Source organism: Notothenia rossii (genome assembly GCF_949606895.1).
Source record: "Notothenia rossii genome assembly, chromosome: 11".
Classification (NCBI taxonomy): Eukaryota; Metazoa; Chordata; class Actinopteri; order Perciformes; family Nototheniidae; genus Notothenia; species Notothenia rossii.
Window position 1 is genome coordinate 50233015 of NC_136910.1, and position 13461 is coordinate 50246475.

General features: G+C 39.2%; 1 protein-coding gene across 1 annotated transcript in view; it reads right to left on the reverse strand.

Annotated features, from left to right (window-relative positions):
* Window positions 1–13461, reverse strand: part of il11ra (interleukin 11 receptor subunit alpha) — a 47865-nt gene that overhangs the window by 9569 nt on the left and 24835 nt on the right. The window contains exons 2-3 of the mRNA XM_079658961.1: window positions 4429–4525; window positions 607–673 (exon numbers count right to left, since the gene is read on the reverse strand). Of these exons, the coding sequence (XP_079515087.1) occupies window positions 607–673; window positions 4429–4525 (164 nt within the window). The remainder of the gene's footprint in view (window positions 1–606; window positions 674–4428; window positions 4526–13461) is intronic.

A 13461-nucleotide genomic window follows, 5' to 3' on the forward strand; every position in this document is an offset into this window, starting at 1 on the left:
GCTCCTAAGTGACCTTAGGACAATGTACTTTTGATAAACTGCCACTACAACTTCTATTTTACGTGTACCATCTTATTTGGGTTTTATTTTATTGAAAAAGATATGCTCCATTGGCTCTCTCTCAAATCTGATCATGTACCCTTATTGCACCTGATTTACAGTAGCAATGCAGGCACTGTTTAACCCTTTGTATTGCAATAATGTATATTCTTTGCCTTTAAAACAAAAACATTGACTTTCAGGCCACCTACAAAATGGAGGAGCTGTTCAGTTATCTTAAGGAAGGTAAGTAAAGCTATATGCAGCATTGAGTATATGAATGCGGCGGGATGGCATTAGAATGCATTCTATTCATTTGTCTTCAATGGATACCACTGCAACTTTTATGATAAATGTGTTATTGTGATTACTGGAATGTTAAAAAAATGTGCTGCTTTTTTCTAACAAAACACTGTCCTGACCGGCGGAGCTACCCAGTTTCTTTTTTTGGCTAATACAAGAAAACCTTTGAACTCCCACATGACTGTGCCGGAAAAATGTTTTTGTCATTAGAAGACAAAAGAAACCCAACTCTAATTCAAACAAGGAAATAGTTCTCTTTCTTACCTGATTTGTGACTTCCTGCATGCCAGTGTCACATTCGACTCCAAGAGCGCATACTGAACGCCTAACACTGTAAACAAAGACATCACATAAAATATTAAAGCCCGAAGTTCGTCTGGCTTACAGCATGTGCACACTGCAAAATCTGACATACCGTGTGTCTGCATTGACTGTATCAATGTGAGTTACAGTAAGAGACAGAAGCACAATAACATGACCGTACAAGGTTTAGGATCCTGAGGACTGAGGAGGCTTTGGCACACAGCATGAAGAGGCTCCAGTGTTTGCTTTTTCAGGAAATGTTTCTTATCACTAGTAAAATAATATTACTCAGCAATGTGTTAAGTTAATAGTGCTGAAGACACCATATGTATCATGATTTCATATATTGAGGTATATTGTGATTCTGTAAGCATGGCGATGTATTGCGTTTTTTTAAAATATTTTTTTAGAAAAACTGACATGGTATAAAAAACACATCATTTTAGGCATAAAACGTTTTCATTCAAACATATGACAAAGAACGTTAAGTATAGACTGAGTTCATCCTGGCTGTTATTACAATTTAAAGTTGATTAAGTGTTTTTGAGAAACCATTACAAGACCTCAAAAAACGAAATATTGCGATTCAATAGATGTTTTCAAACACTCCAAAGAAATTGATTAGCCTGTGGATCTGGAAGCAGTTTGCTATTTTTTGACACAGCATACACATGTTCGCCTTTTTAATGATGTCTACACTGTGTAGCCGTGCAAACAGCTTTGGTTTCATGTGTTGCGGTTGAAAAATATCCATCTCTGGGTTTTCTGTCTCCACCCTTATATGATGTGGGTGAGTAGAATTTAGTTTATGGTGTTCACAAAATATCATTTAGCAATTTCAACGGGGACTATATCATGATTTCCCACCACACCTATAGCTACATTGCTACTCACACTTGTAACTGGAACTATATTAGCAGCAATGTAATCTAAAGTAAGTATCCAATAATGTGAAATCAGAGGCAATGTAAGGTCAGTTAGGCACAGGGAGCGCTTGATTTATTCGATACAACGTCCATTTGTACCAAAAGGATGATTTAGAAGCTGCTAAAGTGTAAACTTGACATCATGCAAATTGGAAGGTAGTGTTGATGTGCTGCAATACTAAGTGCAGTGTATACCTGAGCAAATATTTGCGGTGACCGAAGTAATTTGCCAGGTTGATACTCTATCTGCAGCGTGCGTGCGTGCGTGCGTGTGTGTGTATGTGTATGTGTATGTGTATGTGTGTGTGTGTGTGTGTGTGTGTGTGTGTGTGTGTGTGTGTGTGTGTGTGTGTGTGTGTGTGTGTGTGTGTGTGTGTGTGTGTGTGTGTGTGTGTGTGTGTGTGTGTGTGTGTGTTAGCTTGGCTCCATAATATGAAAGCTGGCATTTACAGTAGATGTGGAGTGGAAAAACATCACTTCGACTGCCAGTCTGCCACGCACACACCTTCGTTAATTCTCAACCTCAATCACTCAGGCATGCTCACACCCTGCTGGCCTCTGCTCCCTAAGTAACAAACAATTTGTCCCGCGTTTGAGTTTTGTTTTTCTTCTTAATCTTTAAAAAACAAATGTATGTTTAGGTCCCAAGTTTAACTGGCATTGAATCGCGAAGGACGCAACCTAAATCATTCATTTGGTTCTAAAAAGGTAGTTTCTGGTCACTTCGCACCAGACACGTGAAGCTTTTTGGAGATGTTGTTTTTTAATTTGCTGTATTGGTATATCTATGTTAGTTTTCCCGATTGAAATAACCTCATGTGCCCTTCAGGGACCAACTAAGCTCATCTTAAATTAAATGTTACACATTCTCAAGTTGGAGGTTGCACTGAAGGCCTTTTCAATACTTGGTTTTCACTCACACCTAGTCTGTTATTTTAGTGGCTGCGCAAAATGAAACAGCTGGGGAAAGAGCAGCGAAGTGCTCCACTGTGATTTTGTGGTTACTGTACATTCGTGTGTTTCAGTGGAGGAGACGCAAACAAAGGAGGACAATGAAAGCTACTGAGAGATTTTTGTTTTATTAAGCAAATGAAAGCCTGTTCCTTCTGCTGCGGTGTGTACGGGAAACTATTTGTCATATGTAACACGAGGAGGCATGGTTAATAAAACTGAGCTACTAAGACAGCGGTTATTTTCTGGCAACAGAGTTTTGGACTGCTCATTTTGCCAATTGAGATACACCAAGCGAGCTGTCATTTATCCGATCTTTCACCAGAGCAGGACATGGGTTCTCTCCCTCCGCTCTGCCAGTAAATGTGGGGCGGGCAGTAAGATGCCTTTGTCCAAACTGGTTCATATATATGTATGTAAACCAATTTATTAACATTATTTTATATAGATAATAAATATATATACTAGGCAAATGACATAATATTTCGTCAGGCATGAACATACCATTAGATTTTCCATTAAATGTAAGTAAAATTGTTTTTGTATTATATCTCAAATGTATCTTAAGAAGAAAGTAAATCAGAATCGGACAAAATCTCTATCTATCTATCTCGATCTATAGTTTACCAGTAAAAATGCACATTAGCCGGTAAACCTTTTCTGTTGTTTGTTTAGAAGACACTGTTGTTCATGGCCCTTGCAGTTTGGCAACTGTGCTTTGAAATAGCAAGTTTAACAACTTTTTGCAGTGTTCTCACAACGAGGCAACAACAGAAGGTCAAAGTTCAAAATAAAGGAATTCCTCCTTAAATGTAAAATAAAATATAATCTTCCTCTGTCTCTGTTTTTATTGTTTCTCCCTGTATCAATCTTTCCATCCATCTCAGTTTCACCCAGCTTTTTTTTACACACACACACACACACACACACACACACACACACACACACACACACACACACACACACACACACACACACACACACACACACACACACACACACACACACACACACACACACACACACACACACACACACACACACACACACACACACACACACACACACCTTGGTGCAGTGCAAATGGTTGGCTGGTCTGAATGTGTGTATTCATGTTTTATTGGCAGTGAAGTACATTATTCCCCAAACCCACAGCGTTCCACTCATATCTGATTCTGCCTCTGGCAACACGGCCCGGCCCAGACACACGCAAGCACACACACACACACACACACACACACAAAACCACACACTTGTATTCACACAGGAAGGCTGCAAAGTTTCTCGTGACATTGAGAACCGAAGGCAGGGTGGACCCAGAAAGTGCAAGCTGGATGAAACTCAGTACTTTCTAAACAATAAAAAAGGACCCTGGAGCCCCAGTAGGGTACAATTAATGGGAAGGGAAAATTCAGAAATGTTTAACCTAAGGGGCCAAGGGTGACTGTCCTCATTGTTACCGTGATATAAAGAGATGCAGTAATGAAGAGCGTTTAATACAAAGAGGGAAATACAGTCTTCAGAGAGAGAGAAATAAAAAAAGATTTCTTAATGCCAAACAGATCCCTCAAGAGCTTTGTGAAAAAAAAGATTCTTCTAACAATAGGATTATTGTTTGCAGAGTAAAAAAGGTTTACATTTAAATTGGAAAGAGAAAGAACCGTGAAAACCAACAACAATGTGTTTAAACAAAAAATCGTCTTGGATTTATGAGATTTTCGAGGCGTTTCCTCCCTCCTTTCTTCAGCAGTAGCTTTAGGTCCCACAAGTACTTTGAGTTAAGATAAGTGCCCAAAATAGTTCCCCAAAGGAATCCGTGCCTGATTCTTAACAGCATGTGTGTTTCTCTATGTGTTTTAAATCCGTCCTTGGGAAAATGGCGTTCTGCTTGGTGTGCATGCATTACCTTCATCAGGATGGATCTGAGCACGAATGGGATGCAGCGACCAAGATAAAAACCAGATGACTGTCAGACACACAGGGCTGGACAAAAGGCCTGGCATCTAGAGGGAGAAAGAAAGAGGGAGGAAAGGGGGAGGTCATGATTAGGAGTTATTTTCAAGCCTAAAAGGTTTGGCAGTAAGCATCTACAACATCATCATTATCATCATTTGGAGCACATTTAAGTAAATGGGTGCGGAAAGAACCAATGCTTGGGAGAGCAGAAAGAAATGTGTCCTTTCTTTTGATCAATTTGTCCAGAAATACACAGCAATGTTAAAATAGTTTGGTAACAAGTTGCAGTTTATCATTTCACAAATCTGTCTGACTGTTCTTTATCATTGCAAATTATATTTCACATAAAGTCGAAATAAAATGCAAAGACAATGGTGTAGACAACTGGTCGCCCATATTTTTCGCCACTGACATCGTAAGTGGAAGTCTTTCTCAAAATGAAGAACACATTTCGAAGGAGATGATGTTGGAAAGGATGTTCTGTTTCCACTGGCTTTACTCTACCCTGATATTCTGGGAAATGTAAAGTTTTGGTTATATTTGGGCTGGAGAACCGATCCAGTTTTAGCTTTGTAGCATAAATCAAATCTCATACACGACTTCTATTTAATTTAACCAAGATGTGCACAGTGCAAAATAATGTGCCTGTAGAATAGATAAAAGTGTAGTTTGTTCAAATGTATTTGAACGTATGGTTGTATGAACTCAAAGATCTAAAACATGTTCTATATACACAAAATAACCATTTCTCTCAAATATTGTTCACAAATCTGAAAAGATCTGTGATAGTGAGCACTTCTCCTTTGCAGAGATAATCCATCCCCCCTCCCAGGTGTGGCATATCAAGATGCTGATTAGACAGCATGATTATTGCACAGGTGTGCCTTAGGCTGGCCACAATAAAAGGCCACTCTGAAACGTGCAGTTTTGCTTTATTGGGGGGGGTCCAGGGGGGTCCGAAAACCCTAGGGTTAAACCCTAACCCTAACATGTCACCCATTGAGCATGTTTGAGATGCTCTGGATCGGCGTATACGACAGCGTGTTCCAGTTCCTGCCAATATCCAGCAACTTCGCACAGCCATTGAAGAGGAGTGGACCAACATTCCACAGGCCACAATCAACAACCTGATCAACTCTATGCGAAGGAGATGGGTGACATGTTAGGGTTAGGGTTTAACCAAAAATAAAAAAAAAGTGTTGCATTTATATTTTTGTTGAGTGTACATCAGACATTTCTTCCTGAGTGCAGGATACAGTGTGTTTGCTGTAGCAGAAACATGGTGGCCACGGAGTTATGGACGCATGAAGTGATGTTGCTGATATTTTTATCTCCATGGGACATTCACATCAGACATAGTGTGTGTGTGTGAAAGTGTGAAAGACAATGTGGTGGATGTGTTTGTGAGCTGCTCAAGCCCAAAGTCACAAAAACAAACACGCTTATCTTATCTGTGGTGCCCCTTCTCTTTATAGAGCAGCATGTGATAAACACATCAACACTTTTAATGGCACCTCCACAGCGAGAGTGGGAGATTAAAGGCCCATAAGAGGCTTTTGTTACGTCTTTAGTGAGGTCCTTTTTCCTGTTCAAATAGGACGTTATGTCATAAAACGGTGACTGACTGATGCAATACCAAAGAACAATGTTTTTAATGCACTATATGGCTTTCTAGTCATTTATGGGACACATAAATATAGAGAAATCGATATGACCGAAAGCCCTAATAGCAATCACATGGTACCAATAGATTGTCAATAACTTTTCATAATTAATAATAGTTAAACAAATATTTACAAAGTTTCTGAAGCGCTATTTTTTTTTTATTTAAATATGTGATTGCAGCAACTGTCAAATGATGCATGATGGATTGGGGATTTGAAAAAAAAGGACTATATTAACAGTGATAGAGAAAGACAGAAAAGACTGGAAAAAGATCAAATACAACAAGAAGAAGGAAAGAACATTTAAAAAGGTGTGTGTTGTTATTTTACTCCATTTCAAAGTGTGTGTTGGTTACGCTGAAAGCAAGTTGTTCAGCAGCATTGAAAAAATAGTGTCGAATAGCGGTGTTGCTCTCAGACGGTGTATTATTCTGCTCCGCGTGTTGAACGGTTCAATGTCGTGTCTTTAAGAAACGGGACATTTTCTGTGGGTTGAATCTGGTGACAGCAACGAGAACTCACTGCTTTTATTTCTCTCAATGTCAAACAGCGTTCTGCACCACAAAGAGAAAAAGGTGAATCATAGTGTCGTTACCTTAGACTTTGTTTCATATATTCAGTGAGTGTGGCTCATCGAACATCAAGTGTTGAACGACTTACATATATTCTGAAACTGCAAAGGTGGATGCATCGAAGAGGCTTTTGGGCTGCATTGGCGTTGAGGTGATTAACGCATGGTGGAGGTGTGGAGAAAGTTCAGTCTGTTTTCTCTGGTATTCTCCACGCTCAAATGGAGAGGAGGATTTCTCCGCAATTCTCCCTATTGTGGTGTTACTACAACACATTGATTCAATTTCATTTAAAATCTGGAAACGATCAATATCTTCTGAATATAGTTTGCCTAATTTAAGTATTTATGCTGTTAGATTTAAACGGAAAATCAACACAATGTGATAGTCGTTATAGTTTCGTTGAACATATGCTCATACTTTAAATGTATATATTTATTTCGGGTGTTCAAGACCTATATTTTGGTTCCCTTCCTTATACCAAAGGATAATATAAGAAAAATAATAGACTTTATAAATGCCATGGATAAATTCCCTTTTAATGATAAACACACAGTACGTAACAAACGTATGTATTAACTAAGAGGTGTCAGAGGGAAGGGGCTGCCATAGTGTGGCGGGCTGGAGCAGTTTGGGGGTCTGTCCAGACAATGCATATTTTTGGGGGACTTGACCATCTGATGATGATCTGGTTCCCGAGTTAAGCCCAAACAGACTGCCTGCCACGTGTATGTCTGTCCATGTTGCATCACATTGACTTTTTACAGTTGAAACACAATTTGCACGGAAAATGCAAAATTTGCCGACAGAAAATGATTTTATAGACAGTTTTGGAGACCCTTTGGCGCTAGGGGTGTATGGAGCAGCAGATAAAAACCAAAACTCCAAAGACTGACAGCAAGTCATGCAGCACATTACTGCACTTTGAGGATTTATGGCGTCTCTGGTGGTCAGAGAGAGTCTCAAAGAAAAGTTGGCTGTGAGTTTCATGAGCTGAGGTTGCAACTGGACCTCAGAAATATGATCAGTCATAAATAGTGAAAGACAGCTAGAAACAAAATAATGGAACAAATATGTGTTTCACCACAATATGATGGAGGACATGTCAAATAAACAAATATGCTTATCCCGAGGTGTTGCTTTTAAATTGTACTTGCTTTGAAGAAATTGTTAAAATAAATGAAGTCAAGCATGAGAAAAAAACTTTGTATCTGTCTCAAATCATTGTTACCTTCTGAATGCTGTGGGAAAGTTCTACATTTTTAATATCTATCAAATGCAGTTTTTTAAGACCATGACAGATTGCTTCCTTGACAGTTGTGTGTGTGATACTGGGCTGCACAAATAAACTGGACTTCAAAGATTGATGAAGACGATTAGCTTTGGCAGTGAAATGAAACCTGCGACCACAAGAGGCCAAACAGATCATCTTTGTTTAAACTGTAGCGTAAATATCATCAACTTTTCATCAGGGGAACAAGGTGTTAGGTCTGGCTCATCTAAGTCATGCGAGACTGCCAATGTCTAAACAATGACAACGACATGTTTGGTGAGTTATAAACGCGTTGCTGTTGTTGATGGTGAAATAATGAGGGTGATAGTTTGACAGTTGTGGAAAATAAAAAAGACGAGGATATTTGGTGTAAGCAAACAGGGACACTATCAAACAAAAGGACAATGTCGGAACCTGAAGATAACATGTTTCAAGCCAGATTAGAACAGTTTAAAAATGCTTCTATCTTCTTTTACAGTAGATTTTTTCTGCAGGATTTCTGCAAAATTGGGATTTCATAACTGTAAAATGTATAGCCAGTTTTACAGTATTCAACATATTATATTCTGTCCTGTTTATTTACAGCTGCAGTGCATGTGATGTGAATCTCACCAGCTGACAGAAAGTCAACACAGACCCAAGTTGTTGCCAAGCAAAGCAATTTTGTTGAAACTCACAAAGTTGGTTTCAGACTGAGGGAGGGAGAGTGTGGAAAAGACGTTTTTCAATATTTGAGAATGCAACAAGTTAAAATATATATAATACAAGTATGAACTTTTTAAATATAGATGATCTCAAATACAAGCAACCTTATACAAACACAGTTCCATAAATCCATCTCCCTTTTTGCCCTATATGTCCTCGATATATATCTTGTTTTTTCATCATACCCACATTAATTTGCTCAGCTATGTTACATTACATTACATTAGATGTTACTTTTATCCAAAGAGACTTACATGGGCTGGAGAAATTTGGGGTGAAGTGTCTTGCCCAGGGACACAACGACATGGTGACTGCAGTGGGGTTTGAACCTGTGACCATCTGATACTCAGACCAAGGCTCTATCCTCTATCTATCTATTGTTTTTATGCTTATAAATGCTTTTATCATAATATAAGCATCTCTGTTGAATGTTGTTTTACAGTACTGATTGTATTTACCTGTTATTTGAAGTGAATTTTTGTTTTTAGGATGACTTTCAACATCTGTCCAGGGGCTACAGACGCAAAATAGCCTGTTGGCTAACTCTGGCGCATTTACAGAAATGTCAATCAATGTGCACTGTCCCTGTCAAATAAATATATAAATAAAAAATCCACCACGCCACACGCCTCTATGTTTTAGATTACTTCTCCACAAGCGCAGTTAAAAGCTAAAAAGTTTGATCTCACTCAATAAAACACACCATTAACAACTTAGAGACAGTGGAAAATGTATCAAGGCCAATTTAAAAACACGCCATTTGTCAATTTAAGAAATGGACATCCAGCACGTTACTACAGATTGATCGATGGGAAAGGAGGTGATGAAAATCATTAAGCCATGGGCATCCGCCAAAACACTGATGAAGAAAACTGAGCACTTCGGAAATACAAAAAAGAAACGTCTACCAAGATCTTGAACGCTTTTTAGGGGAGCTGCGATGTCCTCGATTACCAATAGTCTCTTATGATGTAGCAGGATAGTGTTACATTCACCACTACAGCACTGTAGCTTCACTCAGCAATTTCAAATCTCACCAACTCCTGTCTGCCTCACTTGCTTACATTCCTCTCCCTCGGTCCAGTCCTCCCTTCACGCTTTCTTAAGCTTCTGTACATTCAGTACATTCTGTAGCTTAAAACCCAGGCTTATATACTGGTCAATTTGTTTGAATTTACACAGGACGACCGAAACCTCCCACTCCAATCAAACTGCCAAGACGGAGCAAACAAATATGATATGCTGTATCGTGCTGACAACGATGCAAACTGGCCCAGGTTCAATAAAAAAATCTAAATGGATTTGTGCAAGCAGAGGACCAACCACTGGGATCAAGTTAACTGAGATCAGCGTCTGGCAGTCTGTCTGAGGTAAATTGTTGTAAAGCCTAAGCCCCTAAAAGCTAGGTTATTGAATTTCCTCTTCGCAAAATGCTCTGGGAAATGTTAAGATCCCACTGGTAAACATTTATGCAGGAAATATGTCAAGAGCTCTTATTCTGAAAGGTTAGACGGAAGACGCGGTTCTGGTTTGCTCAACCATTGTCACGGTTGAGAGAAATAATAAAGTTTACGTTTTTTTCCGAATTACAGAAAAACCTTACCGTTGTTGTTTTTTCCTTTCAACATATTTGGTTTATGATGCCTGGGCTCTGTGGAGAATAATTTAGCTGCTTTTTCGCAACATAATATTTGCGTTCGGTGTGAAAGTATTCTTGACAAAAACATTTTACTTTCACAAACAAAGTAGGGCTGCTCAATTCATCGTATTTGAATCGCGATTACGATTATGGCTTGCAACGATTACGGAAACAACGTAATCGAAATAAAACGATTATTTTTCTATTTATTATTATTACTTTTTTTTTTTTTGGTTTTTCAGTTGAATTATACTTAAAGTTCAGGGTAATCAACTATTAAAAACATAATGTTCACATTTTTTCTCCCCAATAAATGGATGTTTTCAAAGTCAATGAATAATCGCATTTAATAATCGCAATTACAATTATTGACCCAAATAATCGAGATTATGATTTTTGCCATAATCGAGCAGCCCTAAAACAAAGTGCCTCAAGCTAAGTTGAGATTTCTGGCCCTTAAGCATTTAGGTAACAAACTAAGAATATGTTTTGCTTCCTCTACAACATTTGTCTTGTGAATAAGCAGTAAATATTTGTCCGTGAGATTTAAAATGGGTTAAGGGAATATTGATTTAAGTTCTTGTCTCCAAAGTCTAGCCTTACGGTACACCCAAAGGACACTTTTCCTTTCTGTCCACTACTTTCAGTCCGTTTCGATTACTTTTTTCAGACATTGACGCAGTTTTTTTTCTCTTAGTCTTTGCAGACAGTCCTTGGCTACTGTTTTCCATCCCTCTAAGGCCGGGACGTTCACGGTTCAGTAAACATGTTTTACGTCATACTTTATAATGGCTTACCCTCTTCCCTTTCCTGGTACCCCTCAGAGTAACTAGAGATGAGAAAATGCGGGCGGCATCTCCCTGTACCTTTCCACTCTGTGTAATATTTCCATTCAATCAATTAGCTCTCTCTTATCTCTACCTCACCATCTTTAAAGATCTGTTTTCTCCCTCCCATGCCTGTGTCGTCCTGCAGTGGCCCTCTTTATTTTCCATCTCTAATGCCACACAGTACAAAGTCCCGTAAACTCATTTTCACAAAGGTCTCCTATTCTGCTTCCCCTAACACTTGAGAACAATGCTGTTCCTTGAGGACACGCTGTTAATCTGTCCTGACAAATCCAAGCATCCTGTTTTTACTCCAGTGTCAGTTGAACTGCTTCATCAGTGTTATTTTCTAATAGTTTGAATAGTTGGTCTGTTCTTGGTAAGTATGATGGGCATGTCTAGAATGACAGGCTCCAACAGAAATGGAGTAACAACAGGTAGACGGCCATATTAAAGCTTCTGCTGATCATATTTTATCCCAAGGATATCAGCCAAAGAAAAACCAAACCAGGGATCTTAAGTCAGATCCAGTAAATGCAACTGTTTGGACCATCATGGCGTCTGGGACCATCAGGATCTTCCACGGGAGGCAGAGCCCTACACCACAACCAGCTTGAGAACTTTATTTACAGGAAAACCGGAACGCAAGTAGTAGGCACTCATTTGTATCCAAACACTAAATGCAAGAACACAAATCAAAAGTTTAAATATGTGTGCAGCAGTCTACGGTGATGCAACTGTTTTGGTCTGATCTATAAGACCAAACCCTTTGGAGATGTGAGGCAAAAACAAACCACTTTTTCTTTCGTCTTGCTGTGTGTGTGTTTTTGTAATTCCTGGGAATACATTTCACCACAAATCCATTGTGGGTAAATAATAAGAAAAGCAATGAAACCACTTTGATTTCATTTTCTTTCCTAAGTTAAAAGCTGGATAGGTCACTTTTCCGCTCTTTAAATGAAACATCTTCTCAATGATTCTCCTGTGATTCAAAACAAATGACAACATGACGGTCCTTCAAAAAACGGTGAAGAGGGAGTTGACTCACTATCAATGTGTACAGAAACTTCCTTTGGCAGGCTACTGGGATCTGTGCAAGCCTGATATTACCACAAACCACTTTCCTCAGCAGCTGCATGAGGTCTTTCTGAAGCTAAATGTGAAAAACCACACTTTGATCCAGTGTAAACATGCCCATAGTACCACTGAACCCTTGCGTTAGGTAGAAACTGAAAGTTTACCTTCGCTTCGCCAACTAGTATGAAAAATAAGCTATGTTTTGCACTATAGCTGCTGCCAAAAGTCAACTCAAGGATCACTTCTCATATTTCAACACCCTTTCTTTCCATAGGTTGTCTGCGAGTGAGGGTGTGTGTAATCGCAAGCCTATTCTGTGACTCACCCCTACCAGTCACCTTTCTTCTGTAACTCTTCCAGCAACAACCAGAATAGACAGGGGAATGTAGCCATGGATATTGTCACTAGGATGCACCCATAACCAGAGTATTCCCACATGCACACAGATTCAAAATAACAGTGGAGACCCAGCTACACACATAACTTGAATATAAAATTGCTGCTGGTTAAGTAGACTTGGCGAATCCACAGCAGTTACCACAACCGGAGCGATTAAAAGTAATTGTAGAAAGAGAAATTCCTGAGTGAAAAACATTCCTTCAAAAATAATGTCAAGGGTGAGAAGCCCAGAAAGTATCCTGACAGAAGTCAAACACTAGTTGTGTAGAGAAGCACTGGGAAAGGGAACAATCGGAAACAGGGCCGGAGGAAAAGAAGATGTTAATTGTTTTTCGAATGCGCAATTTAGAAGCTGATTTAAAAAGGACTGTGTAGTAAAAGGAGGTGTGTGAACACTGAGTAATCCAATTCAAAAAGGCCTCTCTTCTAACCAGTCCTCTCTGTGGCAGCATAATCCCACATGAGTCACTCACACTCTGGCATGCCACTGCACATTCAGCTTTACAAGAGACGAAGCAAGACAATGAAAGGGGAGACAGACGGAGAAAAGAGAAAATAGTGAAGCAGGCGGGGGGCAGAAGATGGGGGGCTTAAATACAGGGTGAAAACAACAGATGGGCAGAAATGGAATTCGGTGATAAAAAAGCAGAAAAACAAGCTAAAAAAGCAACTTCACTTTGTTCCGGCTGTCTCATTATCGTTGTCTGCCCACTCACACACTCACTGTTATGCTGTCCAGTGACATAACATCATTTATTACAGGATGTCCTGCTCATGAGGAAAGGTCATTATGGGTTATGTCATAAATTAAAGATTAACCAAGACTGATC